Source organism: Suricata suricatta, chromosome 11 (assembly GCF_006229205.1).
Source record: "Suricata suricatta isolate VVHF042 chromosome 11, meerkat_22Aug2017_6uvM2_HiC, whole genome shotgun sequence".
In the NCBI taxonomy this organism is placed as follows: Eukaryota; Metazoa; Chordata; class Mammalia; order Carnivora; family Herpestidae; genus Suricata; species Suricata suricatta.
Genome location: NC_043710.1, coordinates 27,716,927 through 27,735,999, shown reverse-complemented (window position 1 = coordinate 27,735,999; position 19,073 = coordinate 27,716,927). Strand labels below are relative to the sequence as shown.

At 35.3% G+C, this 19,073-nt stretch overlaps 1 protein-coding gene across 1 annotated transcript in view; it reads right to left on the bottom strand.

Moving 5' to 3' along the window:
* The window catches only part of CCDC73 (coiled-coil domain containing 73), a 109,651-nt gene extending 91,129 nt beyond the window's left edge, over positions 1–18,522 (bottom strand). The window contains exons 1-3 of the mRNA XM_029915551.1: positions 18,367–18,522; positions 17,998–18,150; positions 806–877 (exon numbers count right to left, since the gene is read on the bottom strand). Of these exons, the coding sequence (XP_029771411.1) occupies positions 806–877; positions 17,998–18,150; positions 18,367–18,522 (381 nt within the window). The remainder of the gene's footprint in view (positions 1–805; positions 878–17,997; positions 18,151–18,366) is intronic.
* Positions 18,523–19,073: the final 551 nt, after the last annotated feature.

Here is a 19,073-nt window from a genome sequence, read left to right as displayed (position 1 = left end):
AAAAGCAACTTCATTTAAACATAACCACCCCCACCACCAAAAAAAGAAGAGGAAAAAAAAAAAGTAAAGAAAATAATAAGGGAAAAACCCAAGACACACTTCCTATGGGAAAAAAAAAAAACAAACAAAAACCATCATGTAATTTCTGTCCTTGATGGAATGTATTAAATAAGCAAACACCCCAACAAGGAAAACAAGAACTACAATGTAAAAATATTAAGAAAAGAAAACCCTCTCACATGCATAAATGAAAGATTGCACACAAAGAACTCACATCTTTTCAAGCTTCAATAGTAAATATTCTGCTACTATATATGAAATACTGTTTGCTGTATAATTGGATTTAATGAAATGTTTAGAGGTGCAGTAGGCATGACTTTGAGTAGATAATGAAAGAAAATGCAAAATGCTTATTGATTCATGATGTGGTTTCATCTTAGCCTGGGCAAACCATGCAGTATTATTACAACAATTTAAATGAGAATTCTTGAGACTTTTTTAAAGTTTATTTATTTATTTTGAGAGAGAGGGAGAGAGAATCCCAAGCACGCTCTGTGCTGCCAGCACAGAGCCCTATATGGGGCTCAATCCCACAAACTGCAGGATCATGACCTGAGCCAAGATCAAGTCAAACACTTAACCAACTGAGCCACCGAGGCACCCCTCTTGAGACTTTGTTTAAAATGATGCACAATCCCCTAAATATGTTTAAGAAATTTAAAAATTAATTTTGCTATTAATGATTAGAATATATTTTTAAACATGCTAAAAACACTAATCTGAAATAAAAATTAAAAATACTTACCTTTTGCCATTTAAGTTCTTGTGTCTCCACAATAATTTTAGCAATCTGCTCTTCATATTGTGTTTCTGCTTCCTAAATAAAAAAAAGGAAAATGCTACAAAAATTATGACTTTAAAACTTTTCATTTCAGCTCTTTCTAGAGAGATAAAAAATAAAGAGCATCCTCCCATACTTACAATATCCTCCCATGTCTAGACAAATTGCAAATTAAATAGACCAACCTATCAGAGAACTGAGGTTCCAGATCATTCAATTAATCCAAGCTCTGGATAGCTCTCTCCTGCAGAGAGAACAGAACCATAGCATTTGCTTACCTGGGATGTAAACCACTGAGTAGTGACAAGAAAATTCAGCTAAAAGTTCTTCACAAGCTGCTAAAGGCAGAATGTATACCTAAGGAGGTGAATTCCCAGGGGCCCCAGAAATAAGGAGGTTTTGTGTCTGTTATCAGGTTTTTGTTTCAGGAAGCCCACCAGGTGGTTACAGGAAGGATGGGAAGAATCAAACAACCCGAGAAGCTCTCCCCTGTGGTACTGGCTGGGGAAGAGAAGAGCAGTCACAACCCATCTTCCCTATTTCCCCTACAGAGCAAGAATCTTCATCTGTAAGGGAAAAGACGAGGAGAAACTGTATCTAAGAACACTAGTGGAAACCCTCTGCCAGCTGGTAAAGGGGATGAAGAGCCACCACTGGAAACTCTACCTAGACAGCCCTGTCTTCCTCATCTCCCGTAAGGAAAAAAAGCCTAATCTACAGAGGGAGGGGCAATAAAAACTATAGTAAGAGACCACCTGTGGAAAACCACTGTAGCTGGAAACAGGCTAGGAAAATAAGAAAACAGCTCTATCACTGGGGGAGGAGTAGGAATACATGGTAGGTCTAGCATTAAAAACAAAGGAGGGATCAGAACCCTTTTGAAGACCTCATCCTGAGTTGCAGGTTCACCTAAGAACTAAAGCTTAAAAAAATCAGAGAATTCCCCTACTCCCCCACCGGCAGCCACCGTTTGAAGAACAAGCATCAAATAAAAAGAACCAAGAAATCAGGTGGGAGGGTTCCAAAGAGAGACTCTCTCTGGGAAGCAGCACTAAAGGAAGACCCAAAGCCAAGCAGGAAGCAGTTGTTTAGAAAAATCCCCTGATTTTGTTTAAAATCACGTAATACTCCTGAATTAGCCTACACCATAAACACAACCTATCATTAGAGAAATCTGATGCTTCGGCTGCAAAACTCAACAGGTAGACTTGAAAAGTGCCTGTAGTGCTGAAGGTATGCCCCAACACACAGAGAAAGCCCTTCTGTAAAAACTGGGAGATTTTTTTTCCTTTTGGGTCTAGGTATTTAAGGAAATCTCTGCCAAACAAAGCACTAGCTGATCATTAAGTTAGGAGCACAACGGCTTCAATGGCCACACATGACAGAAACAGCAGACTTTAGAGGTGCCTGGGTGGCTCAATCGGTTGGGCATCTGACTTCAACTCACGTTGTGATCTCACAGTCTGTGGATTTGAGTACCACGTCGGGTTCTGTGCTGACAGCTCAGAGCCTGGAGCCTGCTTCAGATTCTGTCTCTCCCTCTCTCTCTGCCCCTCCCCAACTCACTCTGTCTGTCTCTCAAAATTAAAGACATAAAAAATTTAAAAAAAAGAAACAGCAGACTTTACAAAATTATTTCAGAAAAGTCACTAAACAATGACAATAAGCAGCAACTCCAGGGAGGGGGAATATCTGATTTTCAGAGCTGCCACACATTCAAAATGTCTATATCCCATTCTCAACAAAAAATGCAAGGGATGCAAGGAAACAGGAAAGTGTGATCCCCACATGAGCAAATAAGTTAAAAAGAATGGTCTCTGAGCAAGACAAAGACTTTATAGCAACAATTTAAATATGCTCTAAGAGTCAAAAGAAACAGGTACAAAGATACTGCAGCATTAAAAAGTTAATAACAAAATGCTACAAACAGGTTTATGCTCATAAATTTGACAACTTACAGAAATGGATCAATTCTTCAAGACCTCAGTATAGACAATCTAAATAGCCCTATAACCACTAGTTTAAAAGCTCCCCCCAAAATAAATGTCCAGGCCCACATGGTTTCATAACTAGAGAATTCCACCAAAAACAAAGAATTGACACCACTTTTACACAGTCTCTTCCAGAAAAATAAAAGAGGAAGAAACACAGCCCCGCTCATTTCATAATGCCTGTTTACTATGACACCAAAAGTAGACAAAGACAGTACAAAAAAAGAAAACTGAAACCAATACCTCTTACAAGTTTTGATGAAAAAAATCCTCAGTAACATATTAGCAAACAGAATCCAACAATGTATAAAATGTTATACACCACGACCAAGTAGAATTTATTCCAAATATACAAGGCTGATTCAACATCAACAGTAAGATGATGTTCCTCACCATATTAATATGCTAAAGAAAAAAAATGACATGACCACATCAATTGACACAGAAAAAGCAACTAATGAAACCCAACACTCATTCATGATAAAAATTCTCAGCCAGTTAGGAATAGAGGAAATTACCTCAATTTGATAAAAAGTATTCATACAAACATTACACTGAACATCATACTCAATGATAAAAGACTGGCTGGATGAACAGACAGTCGAGGAAAGGGAAAAAGAAAAGAGAGGCAAAGAGAGAAGAGAAAAAAAACAAGGAAAGAGACAGAAGTAAAATTGTCTCTATTTGTAAATGACATGATTGTATACAAAGAAAACCAAGGAATCCATAAAAAAATTCCCAAAACTAATAACTGACTTCAACAAGGTCTTGAGGATACAAGATCAACACCTAAAATATCAATCACATTTCTATACACTAAAATAAAAATGCAGAAAACAAAATTTAAGACAACACAATTTACAATCACTCCAGAGAAAATGAAATACATAGGTGTACACTTAACAAACATGCTCAGGATTTTTATGCTGATAGATACAACAATATGGATGAATCAGAAGTCTTACCTAGAGGAGTACATATTGTAGGATTCCATTTATATGAAATGTTAGGGGAAAAAACTGTGGAAAAAAAATCAAGAATGTTGCCTCTTGGGGAGGGACTAGGGTTAGAACTGGCCTACCCGGGGCATGAAGGAATTTTCTGAGTGGATAGAAACATTTTGTACCTTGATCAGGGTTTACATTATACAGATGTATGCATCTCACCAAATGTACAGTTAAGATTAGTGTCTTTTTTTGTATATAAACTTAAGGGGGGAAAGGCTGTAAACAAATACTGAACTCCACTTAATGGTATGCAGTCTGAAGTACTTGGGAGGAAGAACACCATTGCCTGCAACTTAACTCTGAAATCACAAAAAATGAAGTTGAAAGAGGGATAAATTGGTAGACAGATAGGTGATTAAGCAAGTATAGTAATATGTTAATGGTGTTTGACTGTTCACTGTTAAATTCTTTCAGTTTTGCTGTATGTTGGACAATTTTCACAACAGAATGTTTCAGATCAGAAAAACCAAAGAGAATATTACCAGATAAAGTACATGTTTTTGTCATGAAATATTTTCCTTATGACTCTCTTACATGCTCTTCTATTTTACACAAACACACTTACTCATGCTATGGTATTCAAAGATAGGCTTTCTTTAAATGTCCATCAACTGATGAATGGATCAAGAAGATGTGGTTTATAGATACAATGGAGTATTACATGGCAATGAGAAAGAATGAAATCTGGCCATTTGTAGCAATGTGGATGGAACTCGAGGGTGTTATGCTAAGTGAAATAAGTCAGGCAGAGGAGGACAGATATCATATGTTTTCATTCATAAGTGTAACAGGAGAAACTTAGCAGAGTACCATGGGGGGGGGGGGGGGAGAAGGGAAGAAAAATAGTCCGGTAGAGGGAGGTAAACCATGAGAGACTCTTAAAACAGAGGGCTGACGGGGGTGGGGAAGAGGGGAAAAGGGGTGATGGGCATGGAGGAGGGCACTTGTCAGGATGAGCACTGGGTGTTACATGGACACCAACTTGACAATAAACTATAAAAGAAAAAAAACACGAAGACAGGCTTTCATGAAAGCTGTCACATTTAAAATGCTTTCAGCAACAAGCAGCAACAACAAACCCCAACTCACAATGGCTCATGGGACTTACTTCATAGGACAATGATTCTAAAGGCAGAGTGCTTCTAAAACTGACTTTCAGTGGCTCAACAATATCATTAAGGACTACAATTCTGCTCATCTTTTCATTTTGCCATTATCTAAGTGATTTTGTTTAAGCTTTACACCCCTTGGCTGCTTTAATTGAAAGTATTATGGACAGAAAGGACATTAACCTGAAGTAGAAAAAGTGTAATCTCTTAAAAAAAATAACAGGGGCACCTGGTTGGTTCAGTTGGTTAAGCATCCAACTTCGGCTCAGGTCATGATCTCAAGGTTCAGGAGTTCCAGCCCTACGTCAGGCTCTGTGCTGACAGCTCAGAGCCTGGAGCCTGCTTTGGGTTCTGTGTCTCCCTCTCTCTCCACTCCTTCCCCACAAGTGCTCTCTCAAAAATAAACAAACACTAAAAAATTTTTAAAAACCAAAACTTTTCTCAGAAGCTTCCTAACACATCTTCTAATATCTCATTGGCCATAACCAGGTCACTGCCCACTCCTAAACCAGTCATTGACAAGGGGAATACACTGGACCTTTATGTGTAGTTAAGGATCTACCTGACTCACACTGATGAAAGGTGGACCCTAAGACACAATCAGGGTTTTTCCAACATGGAATAAGGAATGGAATGTATACCAACAGGGTATGCTGTGCAATAATCAAAGTGACAAGAAAATATAAACTCCTGCAAAATAGGTTATCTGTGGTCAAAACATACTGAAAAAGAAAATAAGTATGTATACATTTGTTTGGAGGTGAGGTACCTATTACATGTGTATCTTCCCAAAGCAGCTGGATGGAAAATGTGCAAGATACTGCTTTCTTCATGTGGGCGAGGTTACACACTTCTCTTTTAGTGGCTAAATTGGTTCTGCCATCTTACTGTGATTTCGATATTGTTCTAAGCACTTTTTCAACATTGATTAATTTAATCTTAGATACAATTTTTTGAGGTAAGCACTCTTATTATCACCATAGATAAGGAAACAGGGTTAGCAAGAGAATAATTTGCCTAAATTCACATAGCAGGTAAACATCAGAGCCAGAATTTGAACCTAGCTGATGTCTCCAGAGTCTCTTAAACACACCACTTCAGTACCTGTAAGAGGCTGTGGGTGCTGTAGGACAGCTAAATTTAATCTTCATGTCCCACAGAAGGTAGAAAGACATTCAAGATCACATTATGTATTTTATTTATTTTTAAGTTTATTTATTTTGAAAGAGAGAACACACACATAAGCAGGGAAGGGGCAGAGAGAGAATAAGAGAGAGAATCCTAAGCAGGCTCCAAACCAGCAGTGCAGAGCCCAATGCAGAACTCGAACTCACAAACGAGGAGATCATGACCTGAGCTGAAACAAGAGTCAGGTGCTTAACTGACTGAGCCACCCAGGTGCCCCCATATTACCTATTTTGTTTGGGAAAACATGATTTAATTTGGTAGAACATTTCAAAATAACAACCAGAAATATGTGTTGAATGGGAAAACAAAAAATTTAAGAACTACTACAAATATACTACAAAAAATTAATATTTTTCTATTTCAGAGATCTTTGTAATAGACTAAGTTGAATAATATGAAAACAGTAAATTCTAATTAGGAAAGAGATTTTGTAAAATATGAACTTTTAAGCTATTCCATGCCTATTAGTGATATTTATCTTGAATACTTTTTAGCTAATCAAAGAGTGATAAGTATTTTATTAAACAACATGAGAAACTGAATTGGGCAATTTCGTAGGAGGTGGATTATGAGTTTGAAAACGAGAATAAAAGTACTCAGTTACAGTTTTGGCTGCTTGGACATGTGCCTGTTGTATGTACTATGTCCCTAAATCTGTTCAGGGTCAAGAATTGAAGAGGCCTGACCAATACACAGCACATCTTGTAAAACTACAGCCTGAAGCAAGCAGTTTAAAAAAAGCATGACACTTTCTAAAGGTTATAAAGAGTAAATAAACCATCAAATTACTCCTTTTATTGTTTTTATAAAAACACTTAAATCCTTGTAGTCCTAAGGCAGATAATAAAAAATAAACACTTTTAAGGTTCTATATTCTTGGATACTTTATTGAAGTTAGAGATGGGATTTTCTTACCAAATTTACTATATTTTTCTCATTGACAGTAAGAATTTTTATTAATAACTTTTAAGAGCAGCTTGAAGAATGAAAGATACAAATGAAAAGTTCCAATAAAAAGATAATTTTTAATATAAAGCATGAAGTTAAATTAGAATCCTAATAGAGTAAAAGTATATTATAATGTTACCTTTCAGTAACACCCATTTTATCAGTTTTCCATGTGGTATAGAAATCATTGTAATTACAAAGAGGCATGATTCTATTCACAACATAATTTTATGGGGCACTAAAATGCTGCTTAATGTTACTTACCACATACTATACCACTATACCACTAATTATATCCAGTTTTCCTTTACAATTTCCTTAGCAAATCATTGCTATTTTTGAATACCCAAATTTCCACTGGCTTTTATTTATTGCTAATTTAAACTTCTAAAATTTCCTTCTGTTCATATATTTAATAAATTTAATGTGTGTTTTCTCTGAATTCCCATACTACTTTCTTCATAATTTTATTACATACATAATATATACTATGTGAGACTATAGTAATTACTTTGCATGGTATGTTGTGATGATTAAATTTTAAATTCTTTTAGGGCAAGACTGAGTAGAGGTTTTTCAAAGGGCAGGACTGAGTAGAGGTTTTTCAAAGGTTATCCAATGAATGCATATTTTAAAAGTGAAAGTTCTGTGGTAGAGATCATTTATCCTCATTGTATAGATAATTTGGCTGAGAAATACATTTTGTTCTCGGGACTTTGAGTGGCCCGGTTGGCTAAGCCATCTGGCTCTTGATTTCAGCTCAGGTCATGATCTCATGGTTCGTGAGTTGGAGCCCCACACTGGGCTCCACACTCAGAAGGCAGAGCCTGCATGGGATTCTCTCTCTCTCTCTCTCCCTCTGCTCCTCCCCTGATCTCTCTTTCTCTTTTTTCTCTCTCAAAATAAATAAATTTTAAAAAGGAAATATATTTTGTTTAACCCACTTTCTATTTTTAGAGTCTAAAATATTTCATATTAAAGTCTAGATTTCTAGTTTCTCTTCAATAATTAGAAGAACTGATAGTACAGAGCCCAAGCATGGCAACATGGTTTTGAAGCTGAACAGCAAATATAGGTTAAACTGAAGACAGAGGCTCTCTAGTTCAACACAATTTCTAGTCTACTGATACCACATATCAACTACCTGAAGGAAACTGAATTTGTGACCCCTCTGCTATAGATTCATCTCTACTCATCAGTTATTATGTAATCTGATAAGGAAATAAAGAAATTGTTGTCTAACTTCTAAAAAACGTACATTATGAATTCAATATATTCTGATAAGGAAATAAAGAAATTGTTGTCTAACTTCTAAAAAACGTACATTATGAATTCAATACAAATTTATCTATTGACTCAGATTATTTATTTAAAGATCATTATTTTAGGGACACCTGTGTGGCTCAGTCAGTTAAGTGTTTGACATTGGTTTCAGCTCAGGCAGGTCATAATTTCATGGTTTGTGGGATTGAGCCCCACATGTAGCCTGCTTGGGATTTTCTCTCTCCCTCTTTCTCTGCTCCCCACCCCCAAAATAAATAAACTTAAAAAAAGTATTAATTTAAAACATTCAAACTTTTAAAAAATATCAGTACCAATTTAGGTCTACATGGGGGAAAAAAACGACCAACTTTGTTAATTACGGCATAGTTAGGTACTTAAATACAGTGTAGTGCAGTAAGAAAGTCTCTTTGAGTTTATTTTATTGTCTATTGTTTTTTGCTTCTTTAAAGAAATTTTACTGTGGCACCAGGGTGGCGCAGTCAGTTAAGCATCCCACTCTTGATTTTGGCTCAGATTATGATCTCACAGTTTTGAGTTTGACCCCTGTGTCCCTGCTTGGGATTCTCCCTCTCTTTCTGCCTCCCACCAACCCCCCACACCCATTGCACTCTTTCTCTTAACAAATAAACTAAAAAAAAAAAAAAAACTTTACTATCTAACCTTTTACATTATGGCCCAATTTTATGTTTACTGCATTATTAATTCCACTTAATTTTATATATATATATATATATGTGTGTGTGTGTGTGTGTGTGTGTATATATAGGAGCTTTAGCAAGGAGTGGAGAGATCAGAGTACTAATCTCTTAAAAGCTCTGGGTTTTAGGTTGGACTAGAAGCTATCTCAAGTCACTTCTACCTCTAAAATTCTACAATTTCATGATCCTGAAAAAAGACTAATCATTAAGAATACACCTCCAAGACCATAGAGAGAAGGAAGTACAGAAAGATGATCCTGACAACCACCATTTATCAGATCACCAGAGGCTGAGAAATTGAGGCAGATTCACCAGCAATCTTATGGGGACTGACTTAGTGCTCAGGACCCATCAAGAAGGAAGGATTCTGGAAAATACCCTATAATTTTAGTTGGAAGGCCAAGGAACTACACTCTTAAGAGCAGAAGATGGAAATAAACTAGCCCTCACAAGGAAACAGCTTCCAATAAGCTCAGTCTCATGGGTAAGATGATCTGGCCCATCCTAATTTCCAAAAACAAAAATGAAATTCTGCAGATGAAGATGACATCATCCAAAGCCTCAAATTTTGTTTGCAATTTCTCATGCACAAGTGCAGTCATTCAATCAAAATTTACCCTATATCCCAAGAGGTAAGCTAAATGTGACCAAAACCAAGAGGGAAAATAAGACAATAGAAATGTAAGAGGTCCAAATATTGGAGTACAGACTTTAAAATATATAAAACTAATATGCTCAAATTATGTAACAATTAATTTCAGCAGAGAAATGAAAATTATAAAAGAAAAACAACTGAAAAATACAAGATATAAAATTAAGAACTCAATAGATGGACTTTATCAGCACATGAAATAAACTGAAGAGATTAGTAAATCAACAGAAGAAAATAACCAGACTGGGGGAGCCTGGGTAGTTCAGTTGGTTAAGTGTCCAACTTCAGCCCAGGTCATGATCTCATAGTTCATGAGTTTGAGCCCCACATCAGACTCTGTGCTGACAGTTCAAAGCCTGGTGCCTGCTTTGAATTCTGTGTGTGTGTGTGTGTGTGTGTGTGTGTGTGTGTGTGTGTGTCTGCCCCTCCCATGCTTATGCTCTGTCTCTCAAAAATAAATAAAATATTAAAAAAAATTTTTTAATAGCCAGACTGAAACATGGGCACAATAGGACAAAGAAAAATATAGGCAAAACACTCAATAATGATACAGGAGATTTGAACAAGACTGACAAAGTTGCCCAAATTAATATTCATAGAATACTGCATGAAAGAAAAAATATGTATTGCTTTCAAATTCATTTATGCTGGTATATTTATCAAAATTGATTATAAGCTTCGCTAGAAAGCAAAATTCCACAAATATGAAATGACAGAAATTATATAAAGAACATATTACCTGATATGATAAAATTATGCTTGAAATCAATTGTTTATTTATTTTTATTTTATTTATTTTTTACTGTTTATTCATTTTTGAGAGACAGAAAACAGAGCATGAGTGGGGGAGGGTCAGAGAAATTTTATGGTCCTACATATGTACCTTTAGAAAATATCTCTGGTCAATTGGCCAGTTTGCCATACATATTTTCTGGCTCCTTTAATTTTAGTAGATACAAAATTCAAAATGACCTCTTTATTTTTATTTTGACTTAAGTCTTATTGATAAGGACTACCTAATACCTAAGCTGACTTCCATTTTCGTGCTTTTATATTTTGTTGACTGATTAGCTAATTATATCATGTGAAAAAAATGTTCAAATTTAAATGGAGAAAATGTGTCAACCATTTGTGGAATTTTTCTTAAGTTTAAGTGTTTCTCTGGACAGCTTTTTCCTATGTAATTAGTCCATACATCATTGCAAAGCCATTAAGATATATATTATATATTCTAAATGCTGGAACAAAAATCAGATTATTATAAAAGGAGGGGAAGAGAGAGAGAGGACGAGGAAGGGGGGGAGGAGGAGGGGAGAATAGTTGACCAGAGCAATGTTAACACTACTGCCATTTGAGAGACCCTAGAAAGGTCAGCCAGAGGGAAAAAGAGAAAATAGACATATCAACATAAATGAAAAGTGACTGGTGAAGGAAAATGATTGTGATAAAAAGTATTAAGATGTCCCAGAATTATTAATGCCATCAAAAATAGTACATTGAAGAAGTTCTCAAAGATATGAGACAACATTGAAAATGCAAAGGATAAAAGATGGGAAGCTGATCCAAACCTGCAAAAGCAGAGAAATAATGCTAAGCCCATACTGTAAGTGACACAAAAATAAGATAAGCACTTGTCTTGGTAAGCTTTTCACAAAGAAATAAAACACTTTGATTCTCAATGTATATAATGTTTTAAATTATATTATACTAATTTTTTTCATTTTTTCTTTACATTTATAACAGATGAGAGTATATAATGTTTTTAAAAATATTTTTAAGTCACAGAACAATCATAACATTTATAATTTATCAAGATCCTTTTGCATGTTTTTAGCTTGCAGGGTCATTTTTATAGTCCTAACATCTCCCATGTTAGTACATTTGTACATACCTTACTCTTTTTAAGAGCTACATAATATTCTACATATCTGATTCAGTCTCTAATTCTGCATAGCAAACCACCCTAAGACTCAATAATTTAAAATGACTTATTGGGGTGCATGGATGGCTCAGTCAGTTAAGCGTCTGACTCTTGGTTCAGGCTCAGGTCATCAACTCACAGTTTGTAAGTTCGAGACCTACATCGAGCTTCATGCTGGTGGTACAGAGTCTGCTTGGGGTATCACTTATTTACCCTCTGTTAATATACATTTATACTGTTTAGAATTTTTTTCATTAAAACACTATAGGTTATTATCATTGTAAAAAGATCTTTAGCCCATTAAGCGCACACAAGAAATTATCCTAGATAAAAGTATAAATGCTTCATACTTATCAGGAAATTCTACATTTTAAACTTAGAGAGACAGAAGTCAATTTCTATTTACCATATGTACTAATTCATATCAGTAAAGACAGAACGACACTCCTGAAAAATCTTACCAACACGGAATTGTTCATCTTTTTGATGTATTTTCAGTAATTTGCATTTATTTTATTAGTAGTAAAGTCAAGCATATTTTTGTATATTTTATTATTATATTTTTTCTTTATATTTTTCTATTGTTATCTTTTAATTTGTATGTTTTATAAGTAAGACACTGATTCTTCCATTTTGTATGATGCAAATATTTTCTCTCAGCCACTGGTTTTTAAACTTTGTTTATGGCAGTTTTTATCCCATAGAAGCTAATAATTTGTGTGTCATCACATCTAGCCATTTTTTCTCTCAGGTAAGATAATCTCTATTCCTGAGGCTATAAAAATTATGTCTTATATTTTCTAGCATACATATACCTTTTTTCTTGGCATTTTATTTTTTTCTCCTAAAATTTATTTTTGCATGTGAAGTATTATGAATTATCCAAATGTCATTTATTGACTGACTATCCTTCTTTTCTCCCACTTGATTTATTCTTTTACTAAGTTACTTATTCCTACAACAGTGTCCCATTTTTAATTATGATCAGAGTAGATCATGTTTTAAATATCTAATAAAGCCAAGTAGCACTTCATTCTTATCTTTTGAAAAGGTTCTTGTCTATACTCCTATATTTTTATTTTTCCAGTTTTATTGAGATATAACTGACACATATAACAATGTGTTAGCTTAAAGTGTACAAGGCAATGATCTGATATATGTATATAAATCATACACTTTTCTTATGTATATAATGTTAGAATCATCCTGTCAAATTCTGAAAAACATCCCACTGGGTTTTGATTGACATTACATTAAATTTTTAGATGCTATCTTTTCTGTTCAATCTGCTATAACAGAATTCCACAGACTGGGTGGCTTAGAAACAACAGAAATTTATTTCTCCGTTCTGGAACCTAGAAGTCTGAGATCTGGGTGCCCATATGGTCAGGTTCTATTTCTGATGAGAGATGCTCCCCCATTCATAACCCCACATTGTATAATGGAATAGGGAGCTCTGTTAGGGTGATAACCCCACTTATGAGGGCTCTATCCCTCTGACTTAATCACTCCCAAAAGACCCTACCTCCTAATACCTTCACACTGGACATTAGGTTTCAACGTTTGAATTTTGGAGGGACACAAATATTCAGACCATAGCAGATTCTTTTTAAGTTTTTTAATGTTTGTTTATTTTTGAGAGACTGAGTATGAGTGGCGGAGGGGCAGAGAGGGATAAAGACACAAAATCAAAAGCAGATTCTAGGCTCTGAGCTGTCAGCACAGAGCCTGATAGGGCTCAAACCCACGAGCCATGAGATCATGACCTGAGCAGAAATTGGATGTTCAACCAACTGAGCCACCCAGATACCCCTATGGCAGATTCTTTGAAGGAACCACAGAAATGAAAAATCACTGAAATTTTAAACTCTAAGCAATTAGCTAGCAAGTAAAAACATCTGAAGAGATAATTAGGAAACAACAAAATGAATCACACAGAATGCAATAGAGAGCCAAATTTAGATGAAAAATATAAAAGAGTTAGGAATCATAAAAGATTAAACGACCTGGTCCAATATGCTATCTAATGGGAATTCCAGAAGAAGATAACAGAAGATAAGGGAGAGGCAATGCTCAAAAAGATCATGGGTGAAAACTTTCCTAAGATTCAGGAATCAAAATGAGTCTCACAAAATGTAAATAAATTCTCATCTAGACTCATTAAAACTGGAGACAATTAAAGGTGAAAAGAAGATCCATCAAGCAAACAGAAAGAAATGAAGGGACCATTAAATGAACATCAACCTTCTCAGCTACCACATAAGAATTCAATAATCTCTTTAAAATACTGACAGAACATAAATGGCAATCTACAAATCCATGGCAAAATAGAGACATTTGAGGGAGAAGGAACAGAGAAGAAAGCCTTGAGTTTACTATTAACAGGCCTGTCAGTATGAAAACTAATTAGAAAATGTAGATTAGCTGGGCCAGTTTCTGGAATACACAGCAGACAGCATCAACATTTTTACCAGGATAAAGCTTAAGAGACAGCTAAAACCTAAAATTACTCTTTCTTTATAGCTATTTGCAATATCAAATTGAAGATAATTTATGATTGCATATTTTCTCTCTTCTATTTGGAATGATACAAACCCTATTTCTATTCATTTGCTGATTAGCCTGAAAAACTGTAATATGCCTACATAACTAGACAAAGTCTAAGCTGGTCAATATCTTATTTCCTGAACAATACAAGGACCTAAGAATCAATTCCATCCAAGCACATTAATAATTATAGTTCAGTATTTTAGTTCTCCCTTTTTAAGCTTTACAAATTTAATATAATTGTTACCTTTAACTGGATACATTCTGCTTTCTTTTTAAAATGCTAAATAAAAATATTTCTTCAGACTACCACAGGGACATATTAAAATTTTCAATGAAGATTGAAGAGAGAGGCGAGGGCATGTGAGGTAATCAACATCCCATAAATCGTTGCCAAATAAGATCTTTTCTTGCTTAGATATGTCTACATGCCTATCCAACATTTTGTAAAAAAAATATTCCTGTAGATTTATTCATAATAGCCAACAACTAGAAACCACCCAAGTAACCATCAATAGATGCACCAACTATGTCACATTTATACAAAAGAATACTACTCAGCTATAAAAGGAAAAACCACTGATACACACACATACATTCATCTTTATTTTTTAAATTTTTTTATAGTTTATTTATTTTTGAGACAGAGACAGAGCACGAGTGGGGGAGGGGCAGAGAGAGAGGGAGACCCAGAATCTGAGGCAGGCTCCAGGCTCTGTGCTGTCAGCACAGAACCTGATGTGGGACTCAAACACACGAACCATGAGATCATGACCTGAGCTGAAGTCAAATGCTTAACCAACTGAGCCACCCAGGCCCCATAAATTCATCTTTAAAATATTATACTGCGTAAAACAAGCCTTATATATAAAAACATACACTATAATGATTCCTTTTACATGAATTTCTAGAACAGAGATAAACTAATCCATGGTGGAAAAAAACTGTAACAACAGTTGACTCTAGATGGATAAAGATGAGGAACAAATGAGAAAGGACATGAAGGAACTTTCTGGGGGGGGGGGCGTTAATAATGTTCTATATTGTGATAAGGAATCAGATGACATTTGTTAAAATTCATGAAATGGTGCAGTCAAGAACTAAACAATTCACTGTACAGTTGACCTGTGAACATGAAGGTTAGGGGCACCAACCCCCAGCACAGTTAAAAATCTACATAAAATTTTCCACTACCCAAAGATAACTACTGATAGCCTACTACTGACCACAAGCCTTATCAGTAACATAAACATTAATACATACTTTGTTTGTTATATGTGTTATATACTGTATTCTTCCAATAGAGAAAAAATGTTAAGAAAATTATAAGACAAATATGTTTACAGCACTGTACTGTATTTATTGAAAAAATCTGCATATAAGTGTATTTGTGCAGTTCAAACCTATGTTGTTCAGGGGTCAATTGTATACACATCTTATATTGAAAGAAAAATACACAAATATTGAACTCCAGGTAATGATATGCATACTAAAGTATACTCATTTCAGACTTTCATGGAAATGCATCAAAAAAACAAGACCAATGATAGAAGGATATATATGAGACCAAGAGTAGAATCTGGGCAGTGAGTGTATTAGGTTCCCATTGCTGCTGTAACAAATGACAGCGTAGTTTTTGGCTTAAAACAATTCATATTTATTCTATTACAGTTTGGGAAATCAGAAGCTTGATATGTTTTTAACTAAAATCGAGATGCATACCTTCTGAAGCCTCCATAGAAAAATCCCTTGCCTCTTCCAGCTTCCACCTGTACTCCTTGACTCATGGCTTCCTTCCGCCATCTTCCAAGGCAGCAGTATATTATCTTCAAATCTCTCTCTGACCATGACCCCTACTTCTGTCATCACATCTTTTTCTGATACTGATTATCATGCTTCTAACAGAATCTGATTCTCTGACATTGGGCCCACCTAAATAATCTAGCATAATCCCTCAAAATTCATAATTTTATCACATATACAAAATCCCTTTTGCCATGTAAAGTAACATATTCAAAGCTACTCAGGATTAGAAAATGGACATCATTGGGACACCATTACTCTACCTACCATGGTGGGTAAATGGGTGTTCACTATGAAATTTTTTTCACTATTATGTATTTTTGAAATTTTTCTAATAAAATAGGAGGGAAAAGTTAAAATCCAGCAATAGGGATAAAGTGTTGTCACCATACTAAATGTGAAAATCAACATGTATCTTTTACCAATAAAAAGGAGAAATTTTCCCCTTTTTATAAATTAAGTTATTCTTTCAATGAAGAGTATTATTAAAAGTAGTATTTACTGGGGTACCTAGGTGGCTCAGTTGGTTGAGCATCCAACTTCGGCTCAGGTCATGATCTTACAGTTCCTGAGTTAGACCCCTACATCAGGCTTGCTGCTGTCATGGTTCCTGAGTTAGAGCCCCACATTGGGCTTGCTGCTGTCTACACGGAACCTGCTTTGGATCCTCTGTCCCCATCTTTGCCCCTCCCCCATCTCTCTCTCTTTTTCTCTCTCAAAAATAAATAAAACATTTTTAAAGTAGTATTTAGTTCCGCATTTAGCTATTAAAAACACTACTCCTATTGTTACCCTAAAACTTTCAAAAGATTTTAAAAGGAAGTTTTTATTTTTTAACATGGAAATAAAAACAGACCAAATATAATGCTTGAAACATAGTAAAACAGAATATGAGGTTTTAAATTGTTACCTAGAGCTGCTTTAACTTAGAAAAGATACCACTTTAAGCTCTTTTTACAAAAATCACTTTTTAATGCTTATCCAACACACCCTTTTTAAGCAGAATTTCTTCTTTATTAAATAGGATTTTGTTATACAGAAAATAAATAGCTTTATATAGGATGAACATCATAGTAATTAAATTTTCTTATTATGACAAATTTCATTATTTTGAAATCCTAGAACAAAAAATTTAATGCACATTAATTTTATGTAGATATGCATGTGTCCCTTTGAAACAGCACTCCTGTACCCATGGGTAAATACCTAATAGTGCAATTGCTGGATCATAGGGGAGTTCTATTTTTAGTTTTTTGAGCCTCCATACTGTTCTCCAGAGTGACTACACCACTTTGCATTCTCACCAGCAGTGCAAGAGGGTTTCCCTTTCTCCACAGCCTTGCCAGCACCTGTTGTTTCTTGTGTTGTTAATTTTAGCCATTCTGGCAGGTGTGCGGGGATAGCTCATTGTAGTTTTGATTTGTATTTCCCTAATGAGGAGTAATGAACATCTTTCCAAACGTCTGTTAGCCATCTGGATGTCTTCTTTGGAAAAGTATTCATGTCTTCTGCCTATTTCTTAACTGGATTCTCTGTTTTTGGGGTGTTGAGTTTGACAAGTTCTTTATAAATTTTGGATACTAACCCTTTATCAGATGTGTCCTTTGCAAATATCTTTGTGAGCTCTACCATGAGATCTTGGGGTTCTTGGGTGGCTCAGTTGGTTAAGTATCCAACTCTTGATTTTGGCTCAGGCCGTGATCCCACAGTTCATGATTTCAAATCCCATGTTGGGCTCTGCACTGATAGTACAGAGCCTGCTTGGGATTCTGTCTCCCTCTGCCCCTCCCGTAATTGTGCTCACTCTCTCTCTTTCAAAATAAACAAACTTAAAAAAAAAAAAAAAAGAACCATAAGGTCCTGATCTGAACAGAAATCAACAGATGCTTCACCCACTGAGCCTCCCAGGATCCCCAATCCTATTTTTGAAACCAATATTACACTGTATATTAACTAACTAAAATATAAATAATTTTAAAAATTTAAAGCATTATAAAAATGAGCTTACCCTTCTCATACGTAATTCTTCTAATGCTTCCAGCAAACTTGTTTTGAAATCTAGTAGCTGAATAGAAAACATGGTCTCCGAAGAACTTTGAAGAGCAAAGGTAGAGGATGATGAATCAGTCTTAAAATCATTCTCCATACTGACATTTATTTCCTGTAATATAAACAAGTTTTAACTGAAAAAAAATCATTTACCTAGGTTTTTCAAGTAAAAGTGCATTTACCATAAAGATATAACCACCTGTATCCCATATTCCTTCAGGTTTAGCATGGAATAACAATTTTGTCATCAATCCTATTCTAATCTTGATACACACTTTGTTTTGTGATCCATCCATAGTTTCTCTGTGGCTGAGGCTTTTTCTGTTACCTTAGTACTGGCAGGAACTAAATTTTCTGCCCCGAAACACCACAGCTTAAAAGCTGGATTCCCAGAAGTTGCAGGCAAAGTATGACCTTTCAGTAACTGCTTCATACCAAGACTGCCAGACACTGTGCTTCCTAATTTTGCCTTGATATAATGCATTTCATAAGGATGGTATGAATACTATTTAATAGTAATGCAACCTTTCAATCCTACAGAGTTGAAAAAGAATGAAGTCTTATTAAAAACCAAGACTTAAATATTGTTCTCAACCCAGATATCGTATGAGTCATGCTAAAAAGAACTTTTCAACTTTTTTTAATAATTATCAATTCATGGGTAGTTGGAAAGAAATGTAAAGGGAGTCCTATACGCCACTCAGCTTCTCCCAATGAGAAGGTCTTGCATAATAATGGTACAATATAAAAACTTTGGGGGCACCTGGGTGGCTCAGTCGGTTAAGTGGTCGACTTCGGCTCAGGTCATATCTCGATGTTCATGAGTTCAAGCCCCACCCCGGGCTCTGTGCTAACAGCTCAGAGCCTGAAGCCTGCTTCAGATTCTGTATCTCTTTCTCTCTTGGCCCTTTCCCCAGCTCACGTTCTGTCTCTCTGTTTCTCAAAAATAAATAAACATTAAAAAAATTATAAAAAAAAAAAACCTTTGTATCTGACATTGGTAAAATACACAGAACTTATAATAATTCTACCACT